The sequence below is a fragment of the Gopherus flavomarginatus genome, chromosome 17 (genome assembly GCF_025201925.1).
Source record: "Gopherus flavomarginatus isolate rGopFla2 chromosome 17, rGopFla2.mat.asm, whole genome shotgun sequence".
In the NCBI taxonomy this organism is placed as follows: Eukaryota; Metazoa; Chordata; order Testudines; family Testudinidae; genus Gopherus; species Gopherus flavomarginatus.
In genome coordinates this window covers 20,887,222-20,907,575 of record NC_066633.1, presented here as the reverse complement: position 1 = coordinate 20,907,575, position 20,354 = coordinate 20,887,222, and the positions used below count along the sequence as shown (strand labels likewise).

General features: G+C 46.4%; 1 protein-coding gene across 1 annotated transcript in view; it reads left to right on the top strand.

Moving 5' to 3' along the window:
• The window catches only part of FAM166A (family with sequence similarity 166 member A), an 84,262-nt gene that overhangs the window by 2,032 nt on the left and 61,876 nt on the right, over window positions 1-20,354 (top strand). Inside the window, 3 exon segments of the mRNA XM_050926393.1 lie at window positions 8,225-8,439; window positions 13,232-13,330; window positions 18,777-19,168. Of these exon segments, the coding sequence (XP_050782350.1) occupies window positions 8,225-8,439; window positions 13,232-13,330; window positions 18,777-19,168 (706 nt within the window).

Sequence of the window (20,354 nt, the reverse complement as noted above, 5' to 3'; positions counted from 1 at the left end):
TGTCTCTCACCGTGGACCCCCTCAGGGAGTCCACTTGCCCTGGATCCCCGGGGCCTCCACACACACAGGGAATAATGCAACCCTGATCTCTAGACTGGAGTGACTCTCTACTAGTGTAAAACAGCAGGGTTTATTGAGCATCTGAACCCGGCACAGGAAGCTCTCCGGGCCCTCAGGCCTAGCAACCCTCAGCACAGGACATCCAGGTCTCTCCTGCATCTAGGGGGGGCTCTGGCTGCTCTCTCTCCCCAGTTCATCAGCCCCCTCCTTCCAGCTGATCATCTTCCCCAACAGCTCCTCCTCTGTCTTTTGTCTTCTGTCCCAGGTAAACAGGTCACTGGGGCCCTCTCTCGTCTGTCCTTTGTTCCCCTCTGGCTGCAACTGGTTGGTCAAGTCACCGTAGGGTGACCAGATGTCCCGATTTTATAGGGACAGTTCCGATATTCAGGGCTTTTTCTTATGTAGGCACCAATTACCCCCCACCCCCGTCCCGATTTTTCACACTTGCTATCTGGTCACCCTAGGTCACCGGGGTCCTCTTTCCTCTGTCCTTTGTCCTCCCACTGGCCAGAATCGGCTGACTGCCAAGCTGGGGTGGGCTTTTTAGTTACCAGGTCACCAGTTGTTAGGGTTCCACATCTCCAGGACATTGTCTGGGGGTCCCGGTTGACAAGCGAGGTCACACCTGGTCCTCTGCAACAACAAACCCTCTCCCACCACCTTGTTAAACATGCAGCACACAGGGAAACTGAGGCGTGCACATACTATTCATGTCAAACATTACAAAAATCCCCAGCTTTGTCACAGTCCCTTGTCAATTTTCTACAATTCCTAGCTTCTGATTCATACTCCTTACTATCAGCTTCCCCTTTCTTCCATTTGTTATCTATACACACACATACCAAGTCAGGTTGTTTTTTTAACCAATATGCCCTTCTTCCTTGACTGTGGCTTTTGGGGCAGCTAGTAAGAATTCTTTAAATATTCCCAGTTATCATTCATATTTTTCTCCTTAATTTCTTCCTCCCAGCTGATTTGGCTCATAATTGTTTTAGCTTTGTGAAATTGGCCCTGGTCATGTATTATCTCTTACTGGTTTCAACTTTATTCTGGTTACACATGATAAATGTAATCAAATCGTGGTCAATTGTACCTAAGCTGCAGCTATCTTTTATTTGTGTGATCAGTTCCTCTTTATCTGTTAAGACAAGATCTAACAAAGAATTCCTCCATGTTGGCTGTCACACTTGTTGAGTTAGGAAATTGTCATCCATAATGTCTAAAATTCTAAGGCTATTTTAGCACTGGCAGCATGAACCCTCCAGCAGATGTCGCTGAAATGTAACACACTCCTTTGCAGAGCCTGGAATGGAGTCCAAGATTCCAGAGTCTTCCCATTCCTCTGTCAGCACAATTTAGTTTGGAAATGTCAGAATTAAGGTTGCCTGTGAAGCATTAACAAATGTCAGCTTGTCCATATGCATTATGATCCAATTTTGAATTACATTGACACACACATATTTTAAACATACCTTCGCCTCACTTTGTGCACAACTGGCCCTGCTCTGGGGATGAATCAGGGTTCTGGAGTGAGGGAAGACTGTTCTCTGTAAGACCCTTGCTTTAATAGTTACAGAAGTCGGAAGGTGTGTAGGGAATGAGACAGGAAATTGCAAGGAGAGAAAGGCAGAGTTAAGGTGGTTGAATGCTGCTGTGGGAAATTGGATTCTATCGCTGCCAAAGAGTTCTTGTGTGATAGTATCAAATTTTCACAGTTGGTCAATATTCCTCATTTCCTGGGAATCTGACTTTCAGAAGTGCTGAGCATTCACAGCAGCAATTGAAGTAAATAAATAAGAAGAAAACAAAGAAAGAAGAAGTGGGGCCGCTATACACTGAGGATGGAATGGAGGTTAAGGATAACCTAGGCATGGCCCAACATCTAAACAAGTACTTTGCCTCGGTTTTTAATAAGACTAGTGAGGAACCTTGCGATGATGGAGGGATGATAAACGGGAATGTGGATATGGAAGTGGATATTACTGCAACTGAGGTAGAGGCCGTACTTGAACAGCTCGATGGGTCGAAGTCGGAGGGCCCGGACAATCTCCACCCGAGGATATTAAAGGAACTGGCGCGTGAAATTGCGAGCCCGTTAGCGAGAATTTTTAAGCAATCGATAATCTCGGGTGTTGTGCCGTATGACTGGAGGATTGCTAATGTAGTTCCTATTTTTAAGAAAGGGAAAAAGAGTGATCCGGGTAATTATAGGCCTGTTAGCTTGACGTCTGTAGTATGTAAAGTCTTGGAAAAAATTTTAAGGGAGAAAGTAGTTAAGGACATAGAGGTCAATGGTAATTGGGACGAATTGCAACACGGATTTACTAAAGGTAGATCGTGCCAAACCAATCTGATCTCCTTCTTTGAGAAGGTGACGGATTACTTAGATAAAGGAAATGCGGTAGATATAATTTACCTAGATTTCAGTAAGGCGTTTGACACGGTTCCGCACGGGGAGCTGTTAGTTAAATTGGAAAAGCTGGGAGTGAATATGAAAGTTGTAAGGTGGATAAGGAACTGGTTAAAGGGGAGACTCCAGAGGGTCGTATTGAAAGGTGAACTGTCGGACTGGAAGGAGGTCACCAGTGGAGTCCCTCAAGGATCGGTTTTGGGACCGATCTTATTTAACCTTTTTATTACTGACCTTGGCACAAAGAGCGGGAATGTGCTAATAAAGTTCGCGGATGACACGAAGCTGGGGGGTATTGCTAACACGGAGAAGGACAGGGATACTATTCAAGAAGATCTGAACCACCTTGTAAACTGGAGTAATAGAAATAGGATGAAATACAATAGTGAAAAGTGCAAGGTCATGCATTTAGGAATTAATAATAAGAATTTTGGATATACGTTGGGGGCGCATCAGTTGGAAGCGACGGAGGAAGAGAAGGACCTTGGGGTACTGGTTGATAGCAGGATGACTATGAGTCGCCAATGTGATACGGCTGTTAAAAAAGCAAATGCGATTTTGGGATGCATCAGGCGGGGTATTTCCTGCAAGGATAAGGAGGTGTTAGTACCATTGTATACGGCGTTGGTGAGACCCCATCTGGAATACTGTGTGCAGTTCTGGTGTCCCATGTTCAAGAAGGATGAATTCAAACTGGAACAGGTTCAGAGACGGGCTACGAGGATGATCCGAGGAATGGAAAAACTGCCTTATGAAAGGAGACTCAAAGAGCTTGGCTTGTTTAGCCTGGCCAAAAGAAGGCTGAGGGGGGATATGCTCGCCCTATATAAATATATCAAGGGGGTTAACGTTAGGGAGGGAGAGGAATTATTTAAGTTTAGTACTAATGTAGCCACGAGGACGAATGGGTATAAACTGGATATTAGGAAGTTTGGACTTGAAATTAGACGAAGGTTTCTGACCATTAGGGGAGTGAAGTTCTGGAATAGCCTTCCGAGGGAAGTAGTAGGGGCAAAAGACTTTCCTGGCTTTAAGACAAAGCTTGATAAGTATATGGAGGGGATGTTATGATAGGATCGTTAATTTGGGCAATTGATCTTGAATTACCACCAGACAGGTCTGCTCAATGGTCTGCGGGGTGATGTTGCATGCGATGGGTACTGAGTTGCTGCGGAGAACTCCTTCTTTGGTGCTGGCTGGTGACTCTTGCCCACATGCTCAGGGTTTAGCTGATCGCCATATTTGGGGTCGGGAAGGAATTTTCCTCCAGGGCGGATTGGCAGGTGCCCTGGAGGTTTTTCGCCTTCCCCTGCAGCGTGGGGCACGGGTCGCTGGCTGGTGGTGTCTCTGCAGCTTGAGGTCTTCAAACCATTTTTGAGGATTTCAATAACTCGGTCCTGGGATAGGGGTTGTACAAAATTGGATGGGTGGGGTTCTGTGGCCTGCCTTGTGCAGGAGGTCAGACTAGATGATCAGATTGGTCCCTTCTGACCTATGAGTCTATGAGTCTATGAGTCTATAAGTCAGTGGGAGCCAGGAATTGAACATATGAAGTGCCAGATGATTATATGTAATGGGTCGGTGTCTCAAATTGGACACACAAAATTAGTGGACAGTTCTGATCTTAATCTTTCTGTGTCTTGGTTCTCCAGCTATAAAATAGGATGATAATACCCCTTCATCATACAGGGGTGTTGTGAAAATATATTAATCCGTGCTTGTGAAGCATGAGATACGATAGTGATGAGCGCCATAGAAATGTTCACGAGAAAATGAAGAATTCTGTCTTCAGAGCAGTGTCTTACTAGTGTGTGGCAAATAAGGGAGAGGGCTGCACTTTGAAAAAAAGAAAAACAAAATATCCGTAGACTGTGCAGGCAAAAGAGATCGTTGTGATCATCTAGTCTGAACTCCTGTGTAATGACGGCCACAGGACTTCTGTATGAGCTAGAGAATATACATTAGGATGTTTTTTCTATCGTGATTTAGAAATTCAATCTTGATTTAACCATTGCTAGTAATGGAGAATCCACCAAAGATAAATTGTTCTAATGGTTAATTACCCTCACTATTAAAAATGTACACCTCATTTCTAGTCTGAATTGATCCAACTTCAACTTCTAGCCACTGGGTCTTGTTATACCATTTCACTGTGCAGCAGACAGCTATGCCATGCCAAGAGTCCTAGACAACTGTGATATCAAAGGTAATTCAACCAATCAACACCCTTACTCTGCAGCTAATTTGCATGCAATCATTGCATTGGTGGAATACTTGACCCAAATGCCACACACGTGTAACAGCATGGGCTTTCAGCTATTCTATTCAATTATGTATACAAAGTGGACTAGCTTCAACAGGAGAGATTGAACGAGTCCTGCCCTAGAATCCCCGTTAACACAGTGATTAAGTCACTGTCCTGGGAGGTGAGCAATCCAAGCACATAAATCCCCTAGTGAATCTCACTCCCCCTTACTACTCTAGCCAACGTGTCTAGAAGTCAGCATAGCTAGAAGATTGGTTCCCCTTGTACTGAGATGGAGGCCATCCAAACTTTACACCCCCCCTCCTCTGCTTCCCATGGTAGGTGGCCCTATGATCCACAAAGCCAGACCTGTAAACCACATCCCTAGCCAGCAGTTCACTCCTAGAATCTTCCTTCACTTATGGAACAGGAAGGATCTCCAAGAAAGATCACTTGGGCATTCCTCTCTTTTAGACCCTTCTGAGTTCCCAAGTCATCTATAATCTGTGAGGTGCCCCACAACAGTGTCATTGGTGGCAGCCTCACCAGTGACTCCTTCCCCACTGACTTCAGAAACCTGTCTTGGTTCTGGGAGGGCTCTGTCCTGTCATCTGCCTGGCCCTTGCGGAACAGTCTTTCCGTTCTTCTCGGTATAGAATCCCCAACAAGGTTTGTTGTCTCCCTTGAATGGATGCAGGTATTTTGAGGGGCAAGCTTGACTTTCTTACATTTTGGGCTTAGACAGGTGTCTCATACAACTCTCCCTTCCATTCAGCCAGCTAGATCGTCAGAGATAGCTTCCACTTTCCATGCTGAGGATGTGGTATCAACTGGAAACTTCTAGCTGTGTGGAATTCCTCCTGGTTCTCATAGCCTGCCCATCCTCATCTGCCTACAGCCGTGTAAAACGCAGCCTCGTCCTCTTGCCTCTGACGGCTATGGACTGCCATGCCTCTGCTCTGATCTCCTCACTCTCTGGTTCCTTGGTGGCCAGCTGCTTTCTTTTTTGAATCAGGGCTGATGATGCTTCCTCAAGCTGGGTGTCCAGTGGCACCTGCAGCCTTATGCACAGTGCATGGCAGGGGCTCCAGCCCAAGCCTCAGTGGCCACACTGCTATTTTTAGCATGCCAGCTTGAGCCCCGGTAGGATAAATCTGTTTACTCCGGCTGGGAGGCTCGCTCCCAGATGCACCGTAGATAGAGCCTCTGAGGCTCCGTAGTCTCTGTCCCGGTCCTTAACATCCAAGAAACTCTTTTCCGCCAGCAGAGTTATCAATGTGCACTTCATACAAAGGAATACCCTTCTGGCTTCAGGTAAGAAAGAAAACATGAATGAATTGCTGCTGATTCACTGACCAGGATCAATCCTGGGCATTTAGTGGAGGCCAGGGCCCGGGGGGGAAATAATATGTAATTAAAGATTATATCATAATGAATACACGTCAGGGAATTGAATTAAGGTAGCGCTAGCAACCTAATTACTGGCATTTCCTAACTGTTGAGGATTTGACTTTGCAACCTAAATAATGTTCTTTTAAACATAGTAACATAGTTCTGTGTGTGTGTGTGTGTGTGTGTGTGTGTGTGTGTGTGTGTGTGTGTGTGTGTGTGTAGAGAGAGAGAGCGAGGATAGGGATTTTCTAGTTTTTGTTTGTTATTAAAGATGTCTTTAAATGGTATATTGTGGTTTAACGTTCACAATTTGTGTTTGTTTCTAGTTAAGTTCTGTTTAATATTTGTTTTTAATGTTTCATATTTCCAAGGCCACAGGTAAATCTAAATGGTGATCAAGTCACCTTTAACCTTCTCTTTGTTAAGTTCAATGGATTGAGCTCCTTGAGTCATTCACTGGAAGACGTGTTTTCTATGATGGGCCTTAGAGACAGTAACACTTGAGGCAAAAGAGCAAACAAACCATGTAGCTACATGTCAGCTCTGAACAAAAGCACCAACACAAAATGATTTTGTTCATGGTCCAGTTACCTACGACATAGTAACACAAATACCTGAAATCTCTGCTCAGTGACGATGCCCAACTAAGCCCTGTGAATAATTTACTTGCTACTTGGTTACAAACTCATTTATTGCACCAGACTTCGGCTTCAGTGGTTACTAATAGTGTAACTGTGACCTGTTAATATCAGTGTGCTGTTTCCTGTTTACAGAATCTACCTATACATTCAGTGTCCTTAGCTCCTTACTGAATTGTGCGCCACGCTGTCACTTTTCCTCTGAAACACACATCAATTACTGCAGATGTATGTTTTCAGTGTTTTACTGGAGTTTGCTTTTTTTTTTTCCATCCCCTTCTTACAGCAGAAGGGCAGGAATTATTTAAAGGTAAAAAGCTCATTTTGTTCATTTTTAGACTCATGATTAAATACATGATTAGACCTATGATTAAATACAGAACAGCTGGAGATTGTAAAATATTCAGTGTTCTTACAGGCTGTGAATGTAAACTCAAAACTGTGGTGTCACACTGTCTAGAGTGCCTATTCCAGGGCAGGCATGCCGAACTGGTGCTATATTCTATCATTAGACTTCACCAGCCTGGTAACAAATATGAATTCCTGGATCACTGTGCCATTCTTACCATGGAGTCGCAGACACTCCCCTGGGGCTCTCCAATCTATCTTGTCACCCAGGCAAGCTGGACTTAGTGATATATGGTCACTTAACCATAATCACAAAATATTCACGTTGCTTCCAGTTCCAAGAGACCTACCCAGGATCAATTGGTCCCCCAGATCTTACACACACTTTCACGCTTTTCAAGTCACAACACATTGGCATGTGCACATTCATCTCCATACACATCTTCATTTGCAATTTACACTCAGGCATCCCACGTTTGCACCCACATACCATATATACTCATTCATTGGCCCCTTCATTTATAAGCCGACCCCCCAAGGTGGTTAGGTAAAAATAGCAAAAACCATATGACCCTTTCATAAACCGACCCTATATTTCAGGGTTTGGCAAACTTTGGCTCCTGGTCGTCAGGGTAAGCCGCTGGCGGGTCAGGACGTTTTGTTTACTTGGAGCATCTGCAGGCCTGGAGACCCTCAGTTCCCTGTGGCCGTGGTTTGCCATTCCCAGCCAATGGAGCTGCAGGAAGTGGCCACTTCCTGCACTCCCATTGGCTCGGAATGGCGAACTGCGGCCAAAGGGAGCTGAGGGGCTCCGTGCCTGCAGATGCTCCAGGTAAACAAAATGACAATGTATTAGATATTCAATTCAATGATTCCATAGAGTTTTAAATCATCAAATTTTGGTGTAGACCCATTTATAAACTGACCCCTACTCTTTGATATGTCACTTTTTTACCCAAAATATTCAGCTTATGAACAAGTATGTACGGTATACCCTCATTACACATATTTTCAGATACATGCAAACATAACAATGAAACTAATTATTCTATCTATGTGTGGAGGAGCTGGAACTTTAAAATGTTCATCACTGCCAAACCAGTAAGCACCTGTCTGTGATTTCCTCCTCAGATATGGTGGGTTCTACCCTCAGATCCGCTACCAGATTGGAGAAACCTATGGCAAAACCACCTCTCGCCTGCTGACAGACCCCAGTGTTCTGAAGAGCCCTTGCTCTGTGCTGGCTCCCCTAGTGAAGCCGCGGTTCCTAGAGGATTTTAGTGGTACAAAGCATCCTTCAAACCAGATGCTGGATCAAAACTACAGTTACTTTCCCGGATACACTGGTGAGTGAAACTCAGGACTTTGCCCAAGGCATAAACACAAAGGGAAGTTCTGCCAGCTGAAGTCAGAGGTTTCACCTAGGTGGCCTGGGTTTGTATTTATGATATTTGGACTAGTAGGACATAATTTCTTGGAACAATCACGGCTCCATGATTAGTTTCCTGTGAGTCTCATTGTGGATGCTGAGTGGTGGTAGTGGCCTGTGTTATACAGGCAGTCAGACTAGGTGACCACAACGGTTCCCTCTGACCATAGAATTTAAGAATCTTCAATGGGACCTGTCATTCTCCTGTTGCCAAGGGAGTTACAACGTGCATCTTCTCATTCTCCTCATTGCCAAGCAACTGGAGAGTGAAGCGTTTCCTTCTCTTTAGAGAAGTGCTCACATAGATTCGTCCTTACAGAGTTTTGCATGCATCCTCAGTATTGACCCTGGGCTCCTCTGGAATAGAAGTGCCCTTGGGGCGTGCACATGTTCCCTGTGCAACAGATCTGAATATCTGAAACCAAGGTTGTGTCAGCAGCAGCACTCTGGGTCCGCATAAGCCCCTCTTCAATGCATAGCTCCTTGTTCGCTCCCGCTGGGTTGAGTGCTTTCTCACGTGTTTTTCCTGTAGTGTTTGAGAAGTAGCTGTTGTGACTGTAAGATTTTATAGCATCTGGTCAGTGTTGCATTGCATCGCTGTTTGGCCTACACTAGGTAGGTGGAAGAGACTGGCAGATCTGCTTTATGATACAATCATGTATCTCTGTGGTATTAGATACTCCTGATCTGAGCAGCTTCCTTACAGTGTTGTGTTCAGGAATTGCACCTCTGTGACACCAAAATGTCCTTTGCTGTCTGACTTGGCTCAATGATTGGCCTTCCAAGGCATGCTCCATATGCTTGTCATCACCTTCTTTAAGTGGTGACAGCCTTCACTCAGCCTTCCCTGATAAGAGCTTTGACACGACCAAGCCATCAGTTTGACAACTGAACACCAATTGACAGACTCGGGACTTATGGTGATCTCAAGTGAAATGACCCTTTGCGGATTAACAATGAAAGAGAAAAATAGGCTCACACCTATGTGTATGCCACCTCCATGTGGAAGGCTCTCTCCTGCAAAATGCAATGACCTGACCAATCGAATACATGAACAGAAGATCAATGTCCTCGTGCTACAAGAGATTCATTTATTAGACCACAAGAAAGCATCAAATGTCACATTGCAGAATATCACTTAGTGAGCCAACACCACTCAAAACATGGGCCCGCATTGTTCATGAGACAACAGCTGTGGAATACCTGCTCTGTGGACTCAGACTCTTCAACACCATGTGCTATGATAATGAGAGTCAGCCAGCTTAAGGTCACAAATATCTAGATGTAAGCCACCATATGTCACCTGGCCCACATTGGTTTTAGCAAATCACAGCCACACTTCAATATGGGTTGGAGACTTCATTAGCCATCCTACATCCTGAGGTTCTGACAACAATAAGCCCAGGGGCAAACAGCTTCTTAAATGGGCCTTGAACCAAAATAAGCATCAACCATTTGATCTTAAGCATCCAGGAACCTCTCATCTTGCAAGGTGGAGAAAAGTTGACTCATCCAACTTATGCTTCATGTTCTGTGCCTGGAACGCATGGCCCTTACCGGTGGAACAAACTGTCCTCAATGATTGTCCACAAAGCCAACACTGAACTCTTGTCATATGCATCAGTGTCCTAGTCCTCTAATCACATTGCTACCAAAGCCACACTGAAACTTGAACAGCTATATGGCAACCGTGGAAAAAGTGGGTTGACAAAGCCCTGTGAAAATGGATAGTTATGACAGGTTCATCAATCTCCTTAAAGAGGCTGTAAAAAGGAACATCCCCTGTGGCTACAGGAAAGCCTACACTCCCTGATGACTGGTAGACAATCAGGCTCTCCTAAAAGAGTCCAGGACAATAGATAACCCTACTGCCGCAACCACACTCCTGGAAACACTGAACTCTGCTAGATAAGAGTGATATGCAAAAGCTATGCAGAGCCTTGGTTTCACCTGCTCAACCAGGAAAGCCTGGAAGCTTCCCCGTAACCATGGCAGTGCCAACCTCCCCTTTGCACAGTGTCATATGTCGAAACTGAAACCTCTGCCACCCTACTGCTCCTGAATTCCAAAGCCCAAATAGATCTTCATCACAAAAGGAACAGGGAAGACAGAGCTTTATTGCTTCCTGTCCAACTGCCCAGCAACTGACTCTATCAAACCCTTTTACTAGAGAAAAAGTGGACGAGCCCATAAAACTCATCAAACTTGGCAATACAGCAGGCCCAGATGGCATTTTCCCAGAATTTCTGAAAAACTGAGGTCAGAATGGCCACAACTGTTTGACACGCTTCTTTACCAATGTCTATGCCCTTGGTCAAATGCCTAAAGTGTGGCAGCAGGCAAAGGTCACCACCATCCTGAAACTGCAGAAAGCAGATAAGCTGACAAACTAACAGCTAGTATCATTACTATGCATAATACAGAAGCTCTGGGGAAGGATACTATGCCCATCTCTGAGTACTGCCTCTCAAAAGAGCAATCTGGGGTCAGACTGGGATGAAGTACCTGTGATCGAGTACATGCACTGGTGACCTACATGGAAGCCGGCTATCAGTATGGGCTCAAACCAGCAGCAGCCTTTGTGGATTTGTCCTCAGCATATGACATGGTTTGACGGGACAGCCGGAGTCTGAAAGTGTCAAAAATAGCATGTTGCAGAGCCACGCTGCACCTACTGACAGTTATGCTCACCAATCGCAAGTGTTGCATTCTTCTAATAGAACAGACCAGCTGACCTCGTTTCCTGAACAATTGGCTCTCGCAGGAATTCATCTTGGCACTGTCTCTAATACTTATCTCAATGACATGCCAAGAAGCCAGTCATGAGAATTTGGATGAGAGGATGATCTCACGCTTGCTGTTAAGTGAGCCTTCCACCCATGCAGAACGCACCCTCAACACAAGATTTGCAGAACCTGAAGAAGTGCTACTGGTCATGGTGACACTGACCAAACCCTCAAACTGCTGCTTTCTCATTTCACCTGAGCAACCAACATGTAAAGACATGCGTAAATGTCACTTGCAGCACCAAACTCTACAATCCAGAACCACACAGATAACTTGGGAAGCCCTCTTGCCTAACATCTGAGAGAAACCACTGCCAGAATAAAGGCTAGGAACAGTACAATCTACAAACTAGCCAAGACTAATGGGGGAGCAGACATCCTTGGCCCTTATTGTCTCGGTGTCTGAATACTGCGTGCCAGTATGAGTAGGTAGTGCACATATGAAACTTGCCAGTGTGCAAATTGTCACAGAAGTGCTGAACTTAACGTTGTCATTCTGATTCCCCGTCCTCATGTGTATCTTACCAACATCCCCCCAAAAGAAGCAGCAATAATACAAGAATGTGACTCTGCGACAACAAACTCAGACTTGCTCATCTATGAAGGTCTCCAGCCCCCTCCTGAGATGCCACCTTAAATCCAGGAACCCTTTCTGGTTAGCAGCTGAAGCTTTTGAAACCCCAGGAGTGTCACCAAAAGACAAGTGGTGGAGGCTATGTGAAAATTGTAGGGTCAAGAATCAAGACCTGATCATGGATCCTACAGAACAATTAACTACCTTCACCATGTTGCATAAGACATGGATCCTTGCAAACCACATCGGAACATCACACAGATGCTGCAATTGCCTAATGCACACATGGAAAATGAAGTCTTACATGTGAATGTGGAGAAGACATCCAAACCATGGAACATGTAGTGAATTGCTGCCCTCTAAGATCTTTTGCTGGAGGAACAGCCTTTATGCAATCCATATTACTGGAAGCCACAGAGTGGATGACAAACTTGGATGTTGACCTTTAATGTTACTTTTGAAGTGCTCAAGATGAAGACGTGCCTTTAAAACCACAGCTGTTGCATATATCCTTCACTTTATATAAAATGATTAAATTAAAACTGACCTAAACAAACATCTCTCCATATAGAATCAACAACACTCAGCGAGTCTGAGTTTTTAACTATTCTTCAAAATACATGTTTTTCATACATTTCAAGATCAGAAGGGACTATTGTGCATCAGAACTGGACACAGGCTTCCAGGAGCAGTCACACCAGTGCCAAATACAGAGAGAAAATAACCTTTCTGCTCCTATTCAAGATCCCCTCCCCCCTGCATGCATTACAGGATCTCTATAGCTCTTTTTGTTACAGCATCTTATTAGGAGCTCACATTCAGCTGATTATCCACTGTGACCCCCAAATCTCTTTGAGTCACTGCTTCCAGGATAGAGTCCCCCATCCTGTAAGAATGGCCTATGTGTTTTGTCCCTAGATGTATACATTTAGCCATATTACAATGCATATTGTTTGTTTGTGCCCAGCTTACCTAGTGATCCAGATTGCTCTGAATCAATGACCTGTCCGCTTCATTATTTATCACTAAGGCTGTGAATCTGTCATGGAGGTCACGGATTCTATGACTTTCTGAGCCCTCTGTGACTTCTGAAGAGTCTGGTGCTGCTGATCTGGGGGCCACTTGAGCAGCTCGGGCAGCCCCTGAGCTAGCCACACCAACTGCTACAGGGGCAGTCTCGGGCCACTGCACCTCCCCTCCACCCCCAGCAGCAGCAGGAGTTTGAGTGTGGAAGGGGGCTATAGGCTGTGGAAGAGAGTTGGGGCATGGGACAGGATGAGGGCTCTGGGCTGCGGTTACTTTTTAGGGGGGTGCTCCCTGGAAGCGGTGACATACCTGTTGTCTCCTAGGCAGAGGAGCAGCCAGAGGGCTCCACGTGCTGCCTCTGCCCACAGGCATTGCCCCTGCAGCTCCCATTGGCCAGTGCTTGGGGAGCTGCATGGAGCCAGGTAGGGTGCTTGCCAGCCCCGCCAACCCCCACTCCCAAACAGCAGCAGGGGTCCCGGGCCACCCCTCTCCCCCAAGAGCACCCGTGGTGCCCCTCAGCCATCCCCTGCCCCAGAGCACCCAAGTTTGTTAGGGATATATAGTACAAGTCATAGACAGGTCACTGGCCATGAATTTTTGTTTACTGCCCGTGACCTGACCATGACTTTTACTAAAAATACCCATGACTAAAATGTAGCCTTATTTATAACTCCCACAATCTGTGTATTATTTGTAAATATTATTAATGATTATTTTTTGTTTTCTTCCAGGTCATTAACAAAATACTAAATAGCGTAGGGCCAAGAACTGATCCCTGCAGGACCCCAATGGAAATATGCCACCCTCATTGACCATTCCCTATTTACAATTAGATTTTAAGACCTATCAGGTAGCCAGTTTTTAATCCATTTAATGTGTGCCATGTTAATTTCATATCATTCTAGTATTTTAATCAAAATGCCTTCTGTACCAAGTCAAATATTTTACAGAAGTCTAGAAAGACAAGGTGGATGACATCATATCTTTTATTGGACCAACTTCTGTTGGTGAGAGAGACGAGCTTTCAAGATTATGCAGAGCTCTTCTTCCGGTCTGGGAAACTAACTCAGTCCTGGTCTACACAACAGAGTTAACAAAAATGTAGCTCCTGCAGCTGTAACTCACCCACTACACCGACTTAACTCCACCGCTACAAGAGGTGTAGCACTTAGGTTGATGCAGTTCGGTTGACGCAGTGTCAGTGTAGACATTGAGTTGCTTACATCAACTGTTTCTGCCTTTCTGAAGCCATCCCACAATGCCCCTAGCTGACAATTAAGTCAGTGTAAGTGCTCCTGGTGAGGATGCCCAGCGCCGACACAAGGAGCATAGTGTGGACAGGCAAAAGCAATTTAATTACTGCCGTGGTCATATATCAGTGTAACTTAGGTCAACTTAATTTTGTAGTGTGGACTTACCCTGAGAGAGTCACTGCTAAATAACAGGGGGAGCAGATTGTTTAGCATAAGTAGTTAACACATATTTCAAGGGACCATTCAAGATGAAGTGGCCTGTTAACACCTCTCCAGTCATAAGCTGGGACAGGAAGGGATTGAGCAGCTGGAGGGTTGTAAGTGGGTTATGAATTGTTGTAATAAGCCATAAATCCAGCATCTCTGTTCAGTCCATGACTTTTTAGTTCTAGCAAAGTTATGAATTTAAGCACCCAGGCTCTTTAGTTTCTCTGGGGAGACGGCTCTGAGGGTACGTCTACATTAAGAAATTAGGTGAAATTTATAGAAGTCGATTTTTAGTAAGCAATTTTATACAGTTGATTGTGTGTGTCCCCACTAAGCACATTAAGTCGGCAGTGTGCGTCCACAGTACCATGGCTAGCGTTGACTTTCGGAGCATTGCACTGTGGTAGTTATCCCACAGTTCCCGCAGTCTCCACGGCCCATTGGAATTCTAAACTCCCAATGCCTGATGGGGCAAAAACATTGTCACGGGTGCTTTTGGGTACATGTCGTCAGTCATCCCTCCCTCCGTGAAAGCAACGGCTTTCTGGGCCTTTTTTCTGGGCAGCCGCCATACTGCTTTCAGCAGATGGTGCAGTCTGCTAGCCATCGTCATCCAACCACCGCTTCCGCTGCAACTCTGCTCTCCTGGTGCCATGAATCCACCTCGCAGGTCCTCTCGTTGTTCGGTATAAATATCTATTCTCATAGCATCTGTTGTCATCCACCGCTTCCGCTGCAACTCTGCTCTCCTGCAGATGCCATACCATGGCAAGTCTGGAGCCCGCTCAGCTCATCACCGCTGTTGTGAGCATTGTAAACACCTTGCGCATTATCCTGCAGTATGTGCAGAACCAGAACCTGCAAAAGCAGATGAGGAGGCGATGACAGCACGATCACGATAGTGATGAGGACATTGAAACAGACTTCTCTCCAAGCCAATTCTGGGCCCGGGAAACAAGCACAAACTGGTGGGACCGCATAGTGTTGCAGGTCTGGAATGATTCCCAGTGGCTGCAAAACTTTCGCATGCGTAAGGGCACTTTCATGGAACTTTGTGACTTGCTTTCCCCTGCCCTGAAGCGCAGGAATACCAAGATGAGAGCAGCCCTCACAGTTAAGAAGCAAGTGGCGATAGCCCTCTCGAAGCTTGCAATGCCAGACATCTACCAGTCAGTCGGGAATCAGTTTGGAGTGGGTAAATTCTACTGTGGGGGCTGCTGTGATCCAAGTAGCCAGCGCAATCACTGAGCTGCTGATATCAAGGGTAGTGACTCTGGGAAATGTGCAGGTTATAGTGGATGGCTTTGCTGCAGTGGGATTCCCTAACTGTGGTGGGACAATAGACGGAACCCATATCCCTGTCTTAGGACCGGACCACCTTGGCAGTCAGTACATAAACCGCAAGGGGTACTTTTCAATGGTGCTGCAAGCACTAGTGAATCACAAGGGACGTTTCACCAACATCAACGTGGGATGGCCTGAAAAGGTACATAACGCTCGCATCTTCAGGAACTTTGGTCTGGTTGAACAGCTGCAGGGAGGGACTCACTTCCCAGACCATAAAATAACTGTTTGGGATGTTGAAATGCCTATAGTTATCCTTGGGGACCCAGCCTACCCCTTAATGCCATGGAGGAGAAGCCATACAGAGGCACCCTGGACAGTAGTCAGGAACTGTTCAGCTATAGGCTGAGCAAGTGCAAAATGGTGGTAGAATGTGCATTTAGACGTTTAAAAGCACGCTGGAGCAGTTTACTGACTCAGTTAGACCTCAGCAAAACCAATATTCCAATTGTTATTGCCACTTGCCATGTGCTCCACAATATCTGTGAGAGTAAGAGGGAGACATTTATGGTGGGCTGGGAGGTCGAGAAAAATTGCCTGGCCGCTGATTACGCACAGCCAGACACCAGGGCAATTAGAAGAGCACAGCAGGGCACACTGCGCATCAGAGAAGCTTTGAAAACCAGTTCCATGACTGTCCAGGCTATGGTGTGACAGTTCTGTTTGTTTCTCCTTAATGAAAACCTGCTCCCTTGGTTCACTGTACTTCCCTGTAAGCCAACCACCCTCCCTCCTTCGATCACCGCTTGCAGAGGCAATAAAGTCATTGTTGTTTCACATTCATGCATTCTTTATTAATTCATCACACAAATAGGGGGATAACTGCCAAGGTAGCCTGGGAGGGGTAGAGGAGGAAGGAAGCACTGGGTGGGGTGGTGGATATGGGGAGGAGGGAAGGACAAGGCCACATTGCACTTCAAAACTTATTGAATGCCAGCCTTCTGTTGCTTGGGCAGTCCTCTGGGGTGGAGTGGTTGGGTGCCAGGAGCGCCTTCCCTTCCACCCCCGACTTTCTTGGGTGTCTGGGTGAGGAGGCTATGGAACTTGGGGAGGAGGGTGGGTGGTTACACAGAGCCTGCAGGGGCAGTCTGTGCTCTTGCTGCCTTTCCTGCAGCTCCATCAGATGCCGAAGCATATCAGTTTGATCCCCCAGTAGCCTCAGCATTGCATCCTGCCACCTCTCATTTTGCTCCCACCACCTCTCATCCCGCTCATCCCTCCTGTCCTCACGTTCATTTTCTGATTTCCTGGACTCCGACATTGTTTGCCTCTACGCATTCTGCTGGGTTCTTTCAGTGCGGAAGGACTGCATGAGCTCAGAGAACATTTCATCACGAGTGTTTTTTTTGCCTTCTTATCTGCGCTAGCCTCTGGGATGGAGGAGATGGGGGAGCATTGAAACATTTTCAGCTGCAGAAGGGAAAAAAGGGAGAGTAGTGTTTAAGAAGACACATTTAGAGAACAATGGGTAGACTCTTTCACGGTGAACCAAGCTGTTAACATTACATAGCACATGTGCTTTCGGTACAAAGTCGTGTTTTGCCTCTTATATTGAGGTCCTACGAGTCTGGTGTCAGAGATCACACACGCAGGGCTGGGCAACAGAATTCAGCTTGCAGGCAGCCATGGTAAGCCACAGTCTTTTGGCTTCTTCAACCTTCCTAATATGTGGGAATGGTTTCAAACAGCAGTGCCCTCCTTTCCCGTACCAAGCACCCATTGGGTTGGCCATTTAAAAGGAGGAGCTGTACTGGCCACGAATGCATCCCAAGTCTTCAGGGAAAATTAATCATTAAACATGCTTGCTTTTAAACCATGCATTGTATTTACAAAGGTACACTCACCAGAGGTGCCTTCTCCGGCTTCATGGTCCGGGAGCCCGCCTTGGGAGAGTTGGGAGGGTATTGGCTCCAGGGTGATAAACAGTTCCTGGCTGTCGGGGAAAATGGTTTCTCCACTTGTGTGCTGTGCACTATCCTCATCCTCCTCCACCTCCTCATCTTCCTTGTCCCCAAAATCCTCATCCCTGTTGCATGAGACTCCCCTCTTACAGGTGTCCATGGACAGGGGTGGGGTAGTGGTAGGGACCTCACCCAGAACTGCATGCAGCTCATCATAGAAGCAGCATGTCTGGGACTCTGACCCAGAGCTGCTGTTTGCCTCTTTGGTAGGTTTGCCTGAGATCCTTAATTTTCACGCGGCACTACTGCGAGTCCCTGTTGTAACCTCTCTCCCTCATGCCGTTGGAGATTTTTTCAAATATTTTGGCATTTTGTCTTTTGGAACAGAGTTCTGATAACACGGATTCATCTCCCCAAACAGCGATCAGATCCAGTACCTCCCCTTCGGTCCATGCTGGAGCTCTTTTGTGATTCTAGGACTGCATGGTCACCTGTGCTGAACAGCTCGCCATGCTGGCCAAACAGGAAATGAAATTCAAAAGTTCCCATGGCTTTTGCTGTGTACCTGGCTAGTGCATCTGAGTTGAGAGGTGTCCAGAGAGGTCACAATGGAGCACTCTGGGATAGTTCCCAGAGACTATACTGTCAAATTGCATCCACACTACGCCATATTCGACCTGGCGATGTTGATTTCAGCACTAATCCTCTTGTCAGGAAGGGGTACAGAAATCGCTTTTAAGAGCCCTTTAAGTCTGAAAAAATGGCTTCATCGTGTGGACGGGTGCAGGTTAAATCGATCTAACGCTGCTAAATTCGACCTAAACTCATAGTGTAGACCAGGGCTAAGTAACTAGACTGTGCTAAGGCGTTATGATGTGATAAGCTGGGGGATACCTGAGGGGCTCTGATCTTATTCAGCTGGGGAGTGTCTATAGCATGCCTCAAAAATGTTCATGTTAATGTCACTGCTGCTAGGAGATCTGCTCATATGGGTGTGCAGCACTGCAGCTTTCAATATGACTGTTGTCTGGGCACAGTGGGACTTCCCCAGTGCACACAGTCTGTGGGACAGACCTTCCCACCACCCCTTGAAATGGACACTCTCTCTCTCCCGTTTACTTCCATATACGCATTCATTTAGCTTGGCTTGCTCTGTTTTACAGGGTTCATTCCCTACCAAAATGCCCAGTTTGGACCATATTATCCAACACCTGCCACCACATCAAGAGCCCCACTGCTAATGCTACTGCCAGCACAGGTGCAACAGTCGTGGGTGGACTCAGACACTGGTGACTCTACGCAGCTACGTGAGCAGAGAAAATATATCCCCTGCCATCCGGGCATTAGATTGGCATGTGGGCATGGATGGAAGAGTTCCTCCTCCCCTACTGGCATGCATCTGGCATCTGAGCAGGAGAAGAGGAAGGCACCCTGCTATCCTGACATTGCACTGGCATGTGGGCAGCAAAAGAATCATGGACCGTGCCATCCTGATGTGGCACTGGCATGTGGGCAGGGATGGAGGAGCTCTCCCTGCCTCCGTGGAACCAAACAGGTATGTGGGCGTGGATGAGAGAGAGCTCTGTGCCACACATCTCCTGCAGAGATAGCGTGGAGGAGGTTTGCTCTGTTACACTGGCTCTCCACAGGGAGTGATGTGGGTCATGGAGAAGTCCTTACCATTCTTGTACTCTCCAGGCGTGTGAGCACATGGGGATTATGAGAGTTCCCTGCCAGACCTACAGCACACAGTTGTGTAAACATGGTGGAAGTTTTCTCTACCCAGGTATGTGGACACAAAGAGAGTCCTCTCTGCTGTTCTTACACTGTTCAGGTATGTGAGCACAGAAAGGGGTATGCAGTGCTGCTGCACAGAGATGTGCAGGGATGGATGGTGATGAGTTCACTCTGCCACACTGCAAATGTACATGAGCATGGGAGAGATCTCCCTGCTATTGTGGCATCACCAAGAACTTCCTACTGGCCTGGAAGAGGGAGAATCTACCCAGTGCATAAGTTCACAGATCTTAATGCTGGAATGCTGACCTCTTGCATGACACAGAGCGCAGAACCTCCCCCTGTGATTCCTGCATCAACAACTTTTGGTTGTGCTAGAGCAGATCTTTTAGAAAAACATCCAATCTTGATTTAGCAAGTGTCAGTGATGGAGAATCCACCATGACCCTTGGTGAGTGGATCCAACAGTTAATTACCCTCACTGTGAAAAATGTATGCCTTATTTCTGTTCAACTGCATACGCCATGCTCGTCACTACAGTACCTGGGGGAGGAGGGGACAGATCCACAGGTGTATTTAGGCACCTCCCTCCTGGTCAGAATTCTCAGCTGAGAGCCCGTTCCTGGCGTTAGGCACCTAAGCCAGGTCAGTTCTTTCTTACAAAGCATGGGAAAGCCCCCATTATAACCAATGGGTCAGGGCATTCACTGTGAAACAGCAGTCCTGGGTTCAAATCCCTAGTCTGTCTAATTTGGAGCAGGGATCTGAACCCAGGTCTGCCACCTCCCTGGGGAGTGTCCTAACCACCAAGCCATTGCATACTCAGGAGGGTGCTCTCGTTCACTCTCTCCTGTTGAAGTTGTTCCACTTTCCATAACTAAATCTTCATGGGAGCCAGAACCAGAATTCAAGGGTCCACCCACTTTACAGCTTAGTGCTTAGGTCATGCACCTGGAGAGTCATTTTTACTCTCTCTCCATCCCAATGAATATTTAATCAATCTA